General features: G+C 30.6%; 1 protein-coding gene across 5 annotated transcripts in view; it reads right to left on the bottom strand.

The window, feature by feature from the left end:
• Positions 1 to 16261, bottom strand: part of LOC125068257 (POU domain, class 6, transcription factor 2) — a 143208-nt gene that overhangs the window by 16958 nt on the left and 109989 nt on the right. For all 5 annotated transcript variants that reach the window (XM_047677344.1, XM_047677345.1, XM_047677347.1 and 2 more), the window contains 3 exons: positions 15960 to 16100; positions 15363 to 15849; positions 497 to 678 (listed from right to left, as the gene is read on the bottom strand). In XM_047677344.1, coding sequence (XP_047533300.1) covers positions 497 to 678; positions 15363 to 15849; positions 15960 to 16100 — 810 coding nt within the window. The remainder of the gene's footprint in view (positions 1 to 496; positions 679 to 15362; positions 15850 to 15959; positions 16101 to 16261) is intronic.

The raw sequence follows: 16261 nt of genomic DNA on the forward strand, positions 1-16261 counted from the left end.
TTTGAAGCGTGTATCCTTTAAATGTCATAAGTATTTTAGTCAATGTCGCTTAACACTTCCTGACATTTCACGACCTTCTGGGTTTGGACTGTATTATAAGTATTAAAGTGGAGACGTTAACATTAGTATTTTAAGTTTCTTTTATTTAGTTTACGAATCAGATTATGAGATTTTTTTTAAAGACACATGTTAAGTCTTGAAGAGCAAAAAACATCATTTCAGTTAGACGTGTCATGGCGTCGTTTTCTTTTTACTTCTGTTTTGTCGTCATGAGGTCTTTCGAGTTCGACAACATATTATATCAGCGTTTCGTCTTTACATACAGAGAATATCTTAACCACACATAGCATAAAGCCCTCTTGACACTATAATTAATAATAACTCATAAATCAATCGGATTAGCATATCGGGTACCCGAAAATACGAAATATTTCGCTGAAAAATGTCGGCATAATACATATGACATGTGTCCCTATTATGGCAGTTGTGTACTTACTTGGCGAGTCAGCCAGTAGATCTCCATCGTCGTGCGCCGGTGATTTCACGGAGCCGGGCGACAGTTTGACGGGCGGGTGCGGTGAGGCCGTGGGCCCGGAGCCGACGCTGCCGGCGCTGCTCGTCGTGCCAGCGTTCGAATGAGATGTTGTGATCGTTATCTCGCCGTTCGATGCTGCCAGCCTGAGGAATAAATGTTCGTTTAAAAAAAAAAGTTTTTATTTACCAAATAAGATATAAATAGCTCTCAAAAGACAAAAAATTGTAAAAGGCATGATAATCCATGAAGAGATTACTCCCAACACACTTAGGAAGGAATAAGGAATGAGAACAAATAAATAAGATTTTTCTATAATTTGAATGGTTAGACTGACAAAATATTTGCACTTAATTTTAGCCCATTTGTGCTTAACAGTTAAAAAACTAACTGCATTTTATTTTATTTGTTTCTAATAGTTAGTAATATTTCTTACATTGATTTAACTAATATTTATAAGCTATATATATATAAACCTAACTTAGATTATTGATTATCACAAATTTCTTTGAAAAATCTAAATATTAGATATTGCAGATACTATATATCATAAACACACATCTTACTTTAATCAATTTCGAATTTCTTAGAAAATAAACTGTATAAATAAAATCATTTTCACGCATAGTTTTCGGTTTTCATATTTTCCGATTAAACAGAATTGAACTATTCCATCTCTGTGTGTTGTGAGAGGAACAGAAGAAGGAGGTTTTTGTTTAGCGCATCAATCAATCGACGTCGTGATTGCCTCAACCACACGCATGTTGTCGTAGAATCTTACCGTGTCAAAAACACTACCCGAACTACACATTTAGCGCAATACGGCAATTCGTATATGAGGCCAAGCGAATGATAAAATTAATTAATTAATTTAATATTTCGAACAAGTATAAATAAACACATTTCGTTTAATTAAAAAATGAGAATGAACTATTCAAAATACTAAGTAACTTAAGTCATGTAAGTATTGATGATTACAGGAATTTTAATGATGAAAAAGTTTAAAAATATTACTAAATACGTCGACGCTGGTGAGTTTTAAGTAAAAAATCGAACGCACGACCTTTTCGCGCAGATGTTTCCCCGGCTGTAATAATTTCTATCTATAAACGTAACAACTTCTTATAAATGTAATATTTTTTTTTAATTCCCTGAACAATATACTATATTATGGAATATTTTATTGATTAAATATAAATTTCTCAAATATTCTTCAAGAAATTATAAAGTTACAAAACCATTTAAAGTGTTTTAAAAACTAATCTTGATAGTATCTGCGTTACCATTAAAGGTAGATACTATTGGCAACTTATTATGTCGTCAGAAGGGTCTGATATTATCTAAAAAATTTATAAACATTTTTTGCATTAAGTACTGATATTATATAATTTTATTCAATAATATAAAATTATTGAAAATATAAACCATATTAAATCGAAAAGAATTTTTGTTTTCCTAATTTGTAAGCAGATATCGTCAAGGATTATTAAACAAACGCATCTCAGTCGCATAAAATCTTGACACTATGGATAACCTTAGAAAAAGTTGCATGAAATTAAACCGAATAGGTTTTTCGATTTTATAGATTAACGACCTCACGGTGTTGTATAGTTTAACACTTTAAGATTTTTCTTTTTCACTTCTTTTTTTCCTTTTTTTTTTTTATTCTGGCTTTTATTTGTGCCAAGAGGATATTTTTTTTTTTGTCAGAAATGTATTTTTAAAACAGCCTGGAAGCAATAATTTCATTTCAAAGGTAAATGTCAAATCAATAGATTTGACACTCGAAAGGAGACAAAATTTTCTTGAACTACTCACCCTTAACCAACATTTGTAGATAAAATCGTAATTCTACACAAGAAACGTGTCTGTTCATTAATATTAATTTATACAATTTACTTAACGCTGTTTCACTGAATGCTATAATATATTATCTTAAGCAGAAGTCATAAAAATGTCGATATCATTATTTTTCCTTAACAACAAAATTAATGACTTCTATCAACTCGTCACGAAAGTACTAAAATGATAATGGAGCGGACCACGAGTGCGTAGGTTCAAATCTGTATTTTTTTTTTCAAATTTTAAATCTGTTCAATACTGTAAATAAATTCTGTAAAAAAATTCTGTTTAGTTAGAAGGTTGACGTTAAGTGATGGTGACGCAATGGTGTCTGATTGTTTTCTTTGATGTTGGCCGCTCTACCCGACATTAGGACATTACAAAAAAGTATTTATAACCTAATTAAAAATAATTGTTACATATGTTATATATAAAAACAAATCCTGTTTAATCATTACCATTTATAATGCCCCGAGAAATCATCTTAGCGTAACCGTTTTTTTTTTAATAACATGTTTATGCTCTGATATTAAACATTGACATTTATAGAAGTTAGAATGGAATTGGTTTATGTTAAGTCAATTTTATACTTTTTTAGCGACGATAAATATTGTCCATACAATATTATTTATATGATACAAAAATTTCGATTTTACTAATGTTAACCACCACAAGAAGAGATAAAGAAATTAATGCATTCGTTTTAATAATACAACATTGTTACAACTGTGCAAATTGAAGCATGATTTTAAGTCTAAACTTAAAGCGGTTTAAAGCGCATCACACACGATGATAGTATTATAACATTTTTCTATTGTGTTTTCACAACTTTTTTTTTTTAAATTAGCTTTATTTAAGCCGTGGTATTACTTCTGTGCATGTTCTAGTTTAACAGGTATTTTACTCTACGCGCCAAAAATGTAAAATTGGTTATGGGATTTTAAGATACGATAGTATATAAAATCCTATTTTGTCTTTTCACAGTTTATCTTTATTTTTTTTGCATGGATGGCTAGATTTCGTATTTCAAGATGTATGAAATAAAAATTAAATTAGATTTATATAATTTCAGAAAGCTATAAGCGAAATTGGCTTGTTTTAAAAGTTCTGAACTACTGTATATAGTTGGTTTAGTTCAAGTTAGAAATGAGCGCGTAAGAGCAAAATGAGTTCTTGCAGAATGTAAGCCTTTTTTGTGATATTAAATCTTAAGATAAAAAATTGTATATTTATCGTGTGTGACACGCTTAATTATAAAATAATCACAATAGTAAAAAATTGTCTCATTTTAAAGGAAGGTTTTTAAAATGGTTCAAGTCCTTCTGACAACAATAGTGTTGTAACTTGGTCGCGAGCGGTGAGGCGATGTTTAAATGAGGCGCGTTTCATTAAGTGCGTCGTTGCATTAGTGGTAATTGCGGGCTAATTAGGGCCTCATCCGTTGCATTGCACACAACAAATACGAGTGACTTTTAATGTTGATATGCAATAACATAGTGCACACTTTGTGGATATATTTATTTATATATTGAATTTACTTCAAATATATAACTAAAAATAGGGGTAAAAGTAACTTTGAAGCCGAATATAAGTGCAACAATTTCATTTGTATCGTTTCAAATAAAACATTTTTTTATTACAAATAAAGTTATGTCACTGACACACGTACTTAATTGAACTAGTTCTTATTTATTTAAAATTTTAAGCTTAACAATGTAATAGAAAACTATTAAACCTACTTTAAAAGCTTCGTAAATGGAAATATTTATAAAAAAATTAGTATGTAATATTCTATAAAAGTAATTTACTAAACTCGCTCATGTTGAGTATAATGCACATTTATTTAACGAACCAATTTCCTTGCCACACACGTCTCCACTAGAATAAAACCACACACACACATCCAACCGCACACACTCGAGTTACTCACACAACTATGCGAACATTAATTGTTCCTTCAATTTATCAACGCGTTGGATTCTCGACGAAACTACGCCTTTTGGAGATAATTATTTTGAAAATAACAGTTTTGGTGCAAAAATTACAATCTCTTGACATACACGACCTCTTTTGTGATAGTAAATCGTCGAGAGTTTTTTGTTGGAGGTAAAAATAACCTCTTTACATGAAATTTCAATAAAATGGTTGGTTTTTATGGAAAACGGAAACTTGGGGCAAATTTTCTGAATAAGATATTTTGATAGATTTTTATAGATCGCGCCTTTGTAATTGATTTTGCGAATTGATTCGTTTTAAATAACCGTTAAATATTTCAGAGCTATTTTTTTATTTTATAAATAAATTTAAATGGATAAATTAAAAATCCTATTGTAATACCGAAACAAAAATATTCATAAATATATGTTCGACCATGTTATCACCTTATGGTTAAATCAATTATTTTTATAATAAACAATTAACACTATACAAAGACATTTGCAATCAAAAGATCGAATCTAGCATGTTGAATACTTTAAGATTGCGGGTTCAAATCCAGATATAGTTAATAATCTACTAACTTAATGAAAAACCTCGTGTATTTTTGCAATATTACCCACTAATCCATAATGGTGCAGCGTGGTGAAAAACATGCAAGCCGGTTTCCTAAAATAGTTGAAGAGGTTATGACCAGCTGTAGGACGTTTTAGAGCAACTGTTTCTTGTTAAATAATTAATACTAGCTACTAATTTTGTACAATGGTACTGATAAAAAACTTTGTTAGTTTTCTTAACATTAAAACTCTATTCGTATTCATAACGTGTTTTAATGTTTACCTTTTCTTGTATATGCATTGTTAGGGATGACATTATTAGTATTCAAACTGACGGCTACAATTAAGAAGCCGTATTACGGCCTGAAATTGATGACATTTTATTAAAATAAAATCATCAACATTATAAAACAAAAACAACTCGTTTTGACAGGTACGTTTGTTGATGGTTGTTGCAATGACATCCGAATGCGTTTGCGGTTTTTGATATGGAGTTGGTATCTATTGGCGCGTCTTGAGGGTAAGGTGTCGTGTGCCGTAACGGCAAACGGTATGACGGTTAAATTAATTATTTATCGCCGCTGCTCGTACGTATATTAATATTATTATAATAATAGAAACAGTATATTTATTTTATTAACAAAACCTCCCGATGGCCACATTTATTATTATTTCTCGCCAGGCTCCAACGATCACAAAGCAATGATATTATCTGTAATTAAGTTTCGTTTGAAAATTTATTTTCTGTTTTTGTAAGTTTGACACGTAAACCTCTGAACCCAAGCTAGTTGAGAGCTTTCACTCTGAGTCGTTATGAATAATATATTTTTGGAGAAAAGTTATAATTCTAAGCCTTATGTCTAAGACCAAGGTTACAAGGTTATGTAACATATGATGTAGTACATCCTGTATATGATTATGTATTGCGATTGAACAAAAACTTAATGCTATGAACCATAATTAAAACATTAAACATGTTTAAATACCACTATGAAAATATTTTAATATATCATGCCATAAGAAAGGGTAACTTTCTAATTAATATAAATAAATTTAATGGTATATCGAATCAAAAATTGGCAGCACAGCGTCCGTGTTGCTATGTCAAGCAATAAAACGCATTAAAACGGCTTTTAACGTTTATAACGCAATAATTACAAGCGCCTTAAGCTATCTGTTCGTTTATACGAAATTCTTATCATATTTAAAATACCCGTTTAAGATCGGAACACACCAAGCTGATTTGATCTCGTATTTTTCTTAAAGAAAAGTCCAAAGCGTTCTCAGTCAAATACATGTGACAGAATTAAAAACATTTTTGCGCTATACGTTACGTATAAAACGTTGCAGCAAATATTGACATAGTAAACTTTACGAAATGTTGAATGCGAAATTATACACAGTCTTACATTATATTATTTTTTAGACATACCTGCTTACCCTCCCCCCCCCCTCTCAAACGGGGGCGACTAAATGGACTAGTCACTAGTTACACGATATTATAATAATCTTGTATTAGTCGCGGTCACTGTTAGCTGTCAGAATTTTATACAGCGTGAATATATTCTTTAAACAAATAAGCATTTAAGCAACATGACAGGATAATTTTGTTTTTTTTTTTAAAGGTTATCTTAATTGTAATTAGCGTGGTTTTCCGATTGTTTCACACGTTGTAACTCCCATCGTATAATTTGGAGATAAAAACATGTACAATGTCTATATAACAAATGAAATATACGTACGAATTTTCGCACTTGAACGCAGGTGTTTTTTTTTTTACTTAAAAAATTATTTACATGATTACGCGGGTTAACTGATGCTTGTTATGACACCTCCTTCTTCAGTCATGTATTGGTGTTTGTAGATAGGATAAACGAAGATATATTAAGATTTTTAGCTGCAAGGTTTATATGTGCTTGCAAATTGCATTGGCTATTATTTGCACATAAGCTCGGTAGATGTACTGTCTTCACCTACCGTGCTAGTACATCATGAATAACAAATATACTAATTTTCATTAGTATTGATGGCTTTAGTTCATGTCTTTTATGCCCGTTATTGTATAAATTGCAGCAACAGTTGGAATATTTATTTATTTATTTCGGTAGAATTAGTTATCATTTTAATCTGGTCTGGATCATTAATTTAAAAATAGTATAATAATAAATATTGTAACTATATCATTATATGTAATTGTGTCATATTCAATTAATTAACAACGCTACTTTTGCAAATGTTAGTATCTAATAAATTTAAATTTATAACGTTATACTAATACGCAGTAATTATTATCTTACTAAACGCTAGCGATAAATAAATAAGAATGATAATGTTAGAAATACTTTATAGTATTTCTAAGAATTAACAAGCACAAACAATGTCGACTTGTTATGTAATTCAATTATATGTAGATCTGTTCACTCACGAAGGCGCGCCCTTCCACGTTAAATTAACTATAATATGATCTGTATGTATTCTTAAATTTGTCTTACGTACACTAAGAAAGCTTTTAAGTACGAGCGTCACACATACTAATGCACACCGATAATTTGTCCAGGAAGGGCACGCTTTCGCGAGAGAATAGATCTATTACGTGTCCGCGATTAAAAACAATTTAACCTATCGTATGTTTCCAAGAATAATTCTATTCAAATTCGGCCTCGGAAGTAAAATGTATTCTTTAAAAAAAAATTCGTTACGCCCGTATTTCACAATGATTCAACATTATAATGTAACTTTAATAGACGTCAAATGACATACAATATTTATCTAGATTGTAGGCCAACAGAAATGAGGTATTAAACTTAATTATGGATGCGAGAATTAATGCTTCCAGCCAGTAATTATGAGGTCGCATTAACTTAATGTCTTTGAAGTACCTACGCGCACACATATAAATTCACTTAATGGATGCACGGTACAATCGAATAGTAAAATCTTATACATAATTTCATTGTTACATTAGCGTGTAAGAAATCAAATAAGCCGTTCGAGCTGTTTACGAGTCGTTTTTGAATAATTATTATTAAAATTTAGGTTATATTTGATTACTTCAAAATTTATTTATTTATTTCACGATGTTGTGTTAAGAAAACGTCATTTAAAATAGGAATGTTAGCTTTTATTAATAATATTAGACAGTTACAATTTTTTTTTTAATTTTACTGTACTTAAGCATACGAGGAAAACTATTATTTTTATAATTAAATTAATTGTGTTCATGTTGAATCTATTACATAGATAATTATGGCGTAATGCGTCATTCAGTACATTAAGCCAAACTAAAAACTTTTTGCATAAATGTTATTTGATATATAAACTATATTTTAAAAACACGTTTGTATGTGTTACAGATTATATATACATTGTCCTTGAGACGAACGTACAAGCTGCATTATGATGCTGCCACACTACCGTTATGAAATTATATTTTTATACTTGTCAGTTAACATTTAGTCATAAATTGTAGCAAATGTTGTCATGTAATGTAACAATAATGTTATTAAACTAATCTCTTCCGAAAATAGATCCAAACTGATGGTTATAAAATGTCACACAACAATGTTACAACGTTATCAACAGTCTGGAAGCGTTTAACATATGTTATAGTGTTAGATAAAGTTTTAAAACATTTTATAACTACAGTGTGGCAGCAGCATTACTAAGCACCGCATCGTAAACTCTAATATATTCAAACGCGATATCGCATAGGATCTATTTATCACTATTACTCGGATTAGACGCGTCACGGGCGCTAAGGTAATTATACGCTGGAATACTTAATGCCTTGAGCGTACCTAATTATATGTTCACATTCAAACCTCCGTCAAACATATTGCGAATGTCCGTTTACGTCAATAACTATTTTTTCGTACACTTAAATATATATAAGTGATAATATATGAATCATTTTGACTTTCGTGCTGTTCAGTTAGAGATCAGCAGAGGTATAAATTCGAAACGGGTAGAACACGTTCGTGAAAAACGCTAACAGTTCCCACGCATCCTTATTATTTATAAGCAAACTTTCCACTGTTGGACATTTGCCTCAACGCCATTTGGCAGAATCTAAAAAAAAAACTTGTTGTTCCAATAATAATACAATTAAGAAAATTATAAATACATCTTTGGGTATAATTGCAAACTAACTTCGCGTAAAAGTTTGGATATTTTCGTCATTAAGGGAATATGGCGTCACGGCCTATTACGAGTTCAGTTATTATTATATTGATACTTTTAATTATGCAATGTAAAGGTTTGTACGCACGTATCGAAAACAGCGACTTATATAGGTAAGCTATGTGTGTCTTGTAGTGATTATCTGGCTTGATCTCACTTCGATTTTAGTTTACACTTAAATCACTTTTAAATTATTCTGTCAATCTGCTTGGCTTGATCGTCCATGTATTCTTTACTTTATTACAAAATGCGTATAAATTGAAATGAAAGTTTCTATGTTTATATCAATGCAATCCGAAACCATTGATATGATGAAGCTGAAAATTTGGTGAGTTGTACTGTGAAGGTTCTGGAATTCTTGGCGCAATAAAATCAAATTTTTTTTTTTATATTTTGCTCTTATTCATTTTTGGATTTATTTAGCCCGCGCATAACCGGGACGGATTGTTAGTTAATAAATAAACATTTGTGAAAATCAAGATGTCGTAAACGACAACCGTATTTTAATTTTTCCGCGCGGGCAACACCAGAAAATTGTTCACGAGGTTCTCGAACGATGTTATGTAATTATAACAACGCTGTGTTGGAACATCCTGTCCATAATTAGCATAAAATATCTCATTAAGGTAGATTATAGATGTGCGCTGGATTTTCCTCGTTATAAATATTTAATATAAGATACTTGAGGACGTTTTCGATATAATAATTATATATATTGAAGATGATGAAGTACTTTTGACGTATTCCGGCCGCGGTCATTGTCATCGGAGAATTGCGCGGAGAATCTTATATTTCCCAGTGTGTATACAACAAAGGTACACCAACTATTCCAACTCTCCTATATTGCCACGACCGAAGAGTCCCGATAGGACAGGCGAAGGACTAACGGCTGTGTGCTACTCGAGGAGAGTCTTAAATCAGCTAGATTCCAAGCTCTTGACTGCTACTAAAAATATGTTTATGAAGAAATCCAAGATTTTTTTTTCTAAATATCAAATATAAAAATATACTTCATTGAAATAAGCTCTTACGAACACTTTTTAAATGTTTTATAAATGTAATCTACCAGTAGAATGTAGAATGTGGCGGCAAAACTGTAAAAGAACTGTAAAAAATTCAATAGTTACTATCTTGTACCAATAAAATATTGCAGGTATGTTAATAAAAATACAATTAAAATATATCTTGGAAAACGAACCTCATTTTTATTATATATATAATCTTGTATTGTGTCATATGCTTCATAAATTAATTTTTTTTTATTATGAAATATTTATTTATTAATTGGCAATGTTAAAAATATCAGCGGAATCTTATTATAGACTTAAATACGTTGTTGCCTCAGGAAGAATGTATTGACTTTGCGGAATCGGAAACTTGTTGAGAGCTTATTTTTAAAAAATTCTGTATTTTATACGTTTTTCGTGTACGTGATTATTAAATAAATTAAATTAATAATATTAATTTAATACGGTAACGTTTTACTTCAAATACTAGCGTCATTGAATACTTTAATTATGCTTTAGTTGTTTTATCTTTTGTATTGTGTATTACGTAGGTTTTTTTTTTAATTACATATATGACATGATTTATTTATACATACCTATTAATTTAAGAATGATCTTGGAATCAATATTTTCCTTTGCAGTTAGTATTATAGAAAATAGTTAATCAGCGAGTAAATTTAATGAACTTGTATAGTTATACTGATATACTGATTACTTGTTGTTATACGTTTGCATTATTTACACTTATATTAACTTAAATATTTAAAAAAAAAAAACATCCAAAGAGCTATATAAGCAATGCGCATGGAAGCTGTGGACTAGGGAATGATAAAATTAAAAGAACTAAATGAACAATATCAAGTCTTCCTTGCCTTCTTAATTCAAATATTATCATTATTTCACGTAACGATGTCATTCAATTCATTCATTTCAAAACACTTTAATCATAGCGAAATACATTTTTTAATGTATTTTCAGTCATAATACGATATCATTGTAATTATAACATCGTGTTCTGTAATGACGTGTAATAAGCAAGGGACCTCACCCCTCCCCGATAAGATCGGTATCCGTACCTTTTTATTTCAAATGAATTAAAATGCTAATACTGTCATTGCACGATGTTCATTTATCATTCAAACTGAATGGAATGAAATTAGAAACATAATAAATAATGCAATGGCGTCGATGTTTAATGATTACGAATCATTAAAATACTTAAATCATTGAAAGATGATTTCGAGTATTGGATAAATTTAATTAAAAAAATATTATTGTGTAGTATAAATTCGGTACGGTAATATATTTTGGCGATTCAGTACATTAATATTGCGTGTTTTTATTGAATATAATTGGTTTCTTTGTTTATAAGCTTTCGAAATAATTAGATGACTTACCAGTTATAGCAATATCATTCCTAATTGACTTGGATAAATATATTTCTATTCATTTATTATTATTTTTATTTCCTTGTTTTAATTTATCAATTGGTTCTGTGAAATCGAATTTCATTCATCATAATTGATGCCTTAAATTACACTAGCTCCAAGCTCATATTTTCATGTGCAAAAAAAATGTAGTGTTACCGCTTGAATGACCGGAAACTTACTCAAAGTATAACCTTAGACTCTAAGTCAAAGTCAAAGTAAGTGGTTATATTCCATATATGGTTATATTCCCGTGCCTCGCAAAGCACGAAAAGCCGTTGATCCTGCGTCGCCTTACTATCAGACTACTAGCTGTGCACACATATAAACATTTGAATATTTCCCACGCACTTGAAGTCAAGTGAAAATTCTTAATGTGGATAAGTATCCACATTAAGAATTTTCAGTCAGGCATCATCAGTCAGGAGAACATCATCACCATGCTTAATATTAATAATATTTTTTTCAAGAATAATTTCAAACTTGCTTAAAATATATATATATATAAAAACGGCATTACAGTATTTAGATAATAGTTTTGGCAAATGCTCAAAAGCGATACACACAGTTCAGCTCTCAAATTCCATCTAACTGTACCCTACTTGGCCATTCCAACACAAACCGTTGATTAGTAACGTACACAGACGAGAAACTAATTGCACTCATTGTCACGTAATTACAACCAACATTTGTCATTGGCTCAGGCTGACTTTGGTGTTATAACGCTTAATCCCTCAAGGGCGGTGATATTTTATTTTATACCATTATATATATCCGTCATCCGCACAACATAATCGCACTCGCGGCTTAATTACGCTACCATAAGTAACAAATTTTTACAGTCTTTTATTTTACTCCTAATGTTTGTTTGTTAGTTTATACGTAGTCTGTGAATACGTCTATTCTTGTAAGGTGAACTTGGTTCCCTCTCTTATCACACGGAGTTTAAATTTTACGTGCATATTCAGTTCCGATTATAAATGTATGAATTATCTACTTCTACATCCAGAATTGGTTCCAGACGAAGGAGCTTTTAAATAAAACCTTATATTCATTATCTTTAACCATTAGCTTTAATTTTTTTTTAATTTTATTTATACTGACTGAATTAAATTATTTCCCTATTAATAAATATAAAAAAAAATTGTAACTCTTATTTTCTTTATAAAAATATCAGCTCTGTATCGAATCATAATTCATTCACAATTCATTGAATTATATTAAAAATTAAATTGACATACAAAAGAATAGCGGTTTCCTATTAATAGTAATGATAGTAATATGTAATAGGGAACGTTTAATTATAAAAAGAGTAACTGATCGCTTCTGACACAATGAACATCAAGATCTAATTAATAGAAATTGCTGTACGAGATGAGTTTAAAAAAACATCGATACAAGATTATGTTCTTGATAGAATCGTGGATTTTTGATTATTGAAATTAATTTTCAGTTGATAAGTATCGTTAATAAATAATATTCTTGATTACGAATGTTGAAATCAGAAAATAAATTTATATTAGGTAATCCTGATTTTATATGACATTATTTAGTCGATAATTAATAATACGTACGAAAATTTTACCATAATAATAAGATAAAGTATACACCACAATTTATTCTAATTAATATATTACATACAACATAAAATTTTTGTAAGATTTTGATTTAAGGAATCACAAAATGTAAAAATAGTACATCACAAACATATGCATAATTTTTGTCGTGACGTATTTTCGTTTCCTCGAGTTGCAAACCACAACGAATACAAAGAAGTTTCACTTAAAAAAGAAAACTCTTCCTAATCAATTGCATTTATAAGAATGCTTAAAAACTATACGTCGTAATAGCCGTGTAATACATTCGTGTTTTATTATTACAGATAAAAATATGAACGCATTCCACGATTGTGTTCCACGAACGCTCCGCGTAAAAAAGTTAAAATATCCTGATCGTTTTTATTATAAATGAGATAAAAAAAATTGCATTAACATATTATTAAGGCCACCTATAGTATCGTCTGTCAATATATCAATTCATTTACGACGACACATTGAAATAGATACTGTATGTGAAGTGAAACTGGTATAATATTTTTTTAATGAAATTACTTTTCTTGCTATTGTGTCGAGTTTTGAAATATTATTTACATTTGGAATAATTACACAGAATTGTTTCGATATTGTTCGTAAACATTTTTTTCAAATCATACGATTGTTATGATAATTTTTTGCTATCTTACTTAGTTTAGCTCTGTTTATTTATATTAGAAAAGCTATTGAATCTACATAGTAAAGTGACAACTATTATGGCACGTTAAAGTCTTTTTAGAGTAAATTCATAATGTCCAAAACAATTGAACGAGAGGGCGTATAAAGAGGTTTTATATATAAAGAAGCAATAAGTAAATTGAAGCATCATAACTAATATTAGATATTAATGCACAAGCGAGTTTGATTGTTGTCCTCATACGTCTGCGTACGTTGTCACAGGGTACATTACTACCTATCACATGCGGGTGAACTCGCGGGCAGAAACTAATCGAATACGAAAATAAGATAATTAACTATTTATAATTACAAGAAAGGACGGTGGTAACTAATTCCATTTATTTTATTAATACGCATCAACTAATATGGAATTTTGTTGAAATTCTCATAAGAATACTCAATACCTAATTTATCTTCATCACAAAAAAAAGTTAGCGAATGTATTCCATTAAAACTTTTATAAAACAAAATTTAAAAAATGTGTTGCAGTTTTATAACTAAACTCGCATATCATTTTTTTTTTGTTTCTGACTATTTATAACTATAAGTTAAATTTTTTTGTGTTTCATACATTTCTATAATATTATTCCACTTACTTGAGTTCTCGCATTGACATTGGACACGTTCATTTATGTCATAAAAATAACCATCTAATTAATACGACGATTAATAACTAACTCGTGTTAATTAAAAGTTATTATTGAATTTTTATTTTACAAAATAATTAGATAGAACGGAAAATAGGACCCCAATGATAAAAAGTGACCACCAGACATTGATGTCGTAAAGAAATATTAACCATTCCTTCCATCGCCAATGAGCTACCGTATTGGGAATTTTTATATGACGTCTCTTGTGCCTGTCGTATTACTGCCTCATTCAACCGCAACAAAGTAGTAAGCACTTATTACTGCTGTTTAGCGGTATTAAATATAAGCAGTGGATCGCAACTATTCAAACGGACCTGCGCAAAATCATCATTAATAAAACATTATCGATGAGAAATTATATTTTATACGGAACCGCCAAGTAACTAATTTGAAATAATTATCAAGAGCCAGTAAGGTTTGCATATCTGATTTCTAGTGGGAAAATTTAATGCTCAAATTTTGCATTTGTCGGTGCTACCTTCAGCGAACAGAAGCCACTAAAATCTCGGGGCAGCTCCACGTATCAAATTCATATTAAAGTTTGCATGCAAAAGTTTTCGATGGTCAACTAACAATCGTTCTCCGTACATATAACTAACTATACTAAGATATTATTAATTAGGAGCTATTATTAATTAAGAAAAGTTTCTTATAAAATTATTTTTTACATACGGAAGTTGATACGTATTTATTAGGACTTATTATATTTACTAAAAGCAGAAAGTAAGTAACAGCTCGTAAATTTATCACTGCTGGGCAAATTGTGTCCCTAATTTGGAGAGAAGAGATTATCCTCTTATGTTAATGTTGGCATATTTCAACATTCGATTGCATTGTATGTTGGTGGATAAATATATGTGTTATATATAATTCAGATTTCAATACAAAATCATGCCCAAAGATGCCCTTTAAGATTCAGGTCGCATGCCATGAAAATAATTAAATTAAATAAATATAACTTACCTATTAATACTGTTAAGCGCTGATGATCCAGAATTATCCCTTTCATTCCTTTCCCTAGAGCCTCCTGCGAACCGCTCAAAGTTTTCTCTCTCCTTATAATGTCTATCGGGTCTTGGTGACGAGGATCTTCTGCCTTGCATTTGTTGAGGCATATTGTTCTGTTGGACCGTCTGGAGAAGGTTGTGATTCGCTTGCGGCTGCTGCAACGCCTGTAATAGCTCCTGGGCGTTGGCGGCACCATTTGACAAGAAATTTGGCAAGCCCTGATTTAGTAGAGCATTCGATAGCGTTGGGTTCAACATGTTTGGCCGTATGTTTGACGTCTGTTGCGGATTGGAGTTCAGTAACTGGTGAGGTTGGGCCATTGCTTGGAGGTTGGCTAGGGACGTTGAAACAACTTGGCCGTTATTCAACGCTAGATTCACCATTTGATCGTTTGAGTTGACGTGGTTTACCGGAATCGTTAGGATGGTCTGTGTTGCTAGTCCTGGTTTAAAAAATACATATATTTATAATTACTGTAAAACTTAATATACTTATAGGGATCTATCTACTTGATCATTATGTATCTGAATATTTGTTTCTAGTTTTCCATACCTTGAGATGTAGGTATCAATAGCTGGGCGCCTTGTATTCCTTGGACGAGCTGACCTGAAGCCAAGATGAGTTGTGGCATTGGCGATGGCATAGCTGGCGGCAGCATGTTGTTATTGCCGACTGGATTAGGTGAGCCCATACCTAGGAAATAATAATACACTATAACATGTTTCCATATGATTGATGGATTCCAATTAGATTTTTTTTTCTTGTCATCACTTTTTATATTACTAAAAAATAATTACGACTAATATTATTTTTCAACTATTTTTAATATAAAGATTATTACGGTTACGGTACGT

Source organism: Vanessa atalanta, chromosome 13, assembly GCF_905147765.1.
Source record: "Vanessa atalanta chromosome 13, ilVanAtal1.2, whole genome shotgun sequence".
Classification (NCBI taxonomy): Eukaryota; Metazoa; Arthropoda; class Insecta; order Lepidoptera; family Nymphalidae; genus Vanessa; species Vanessa atalanta.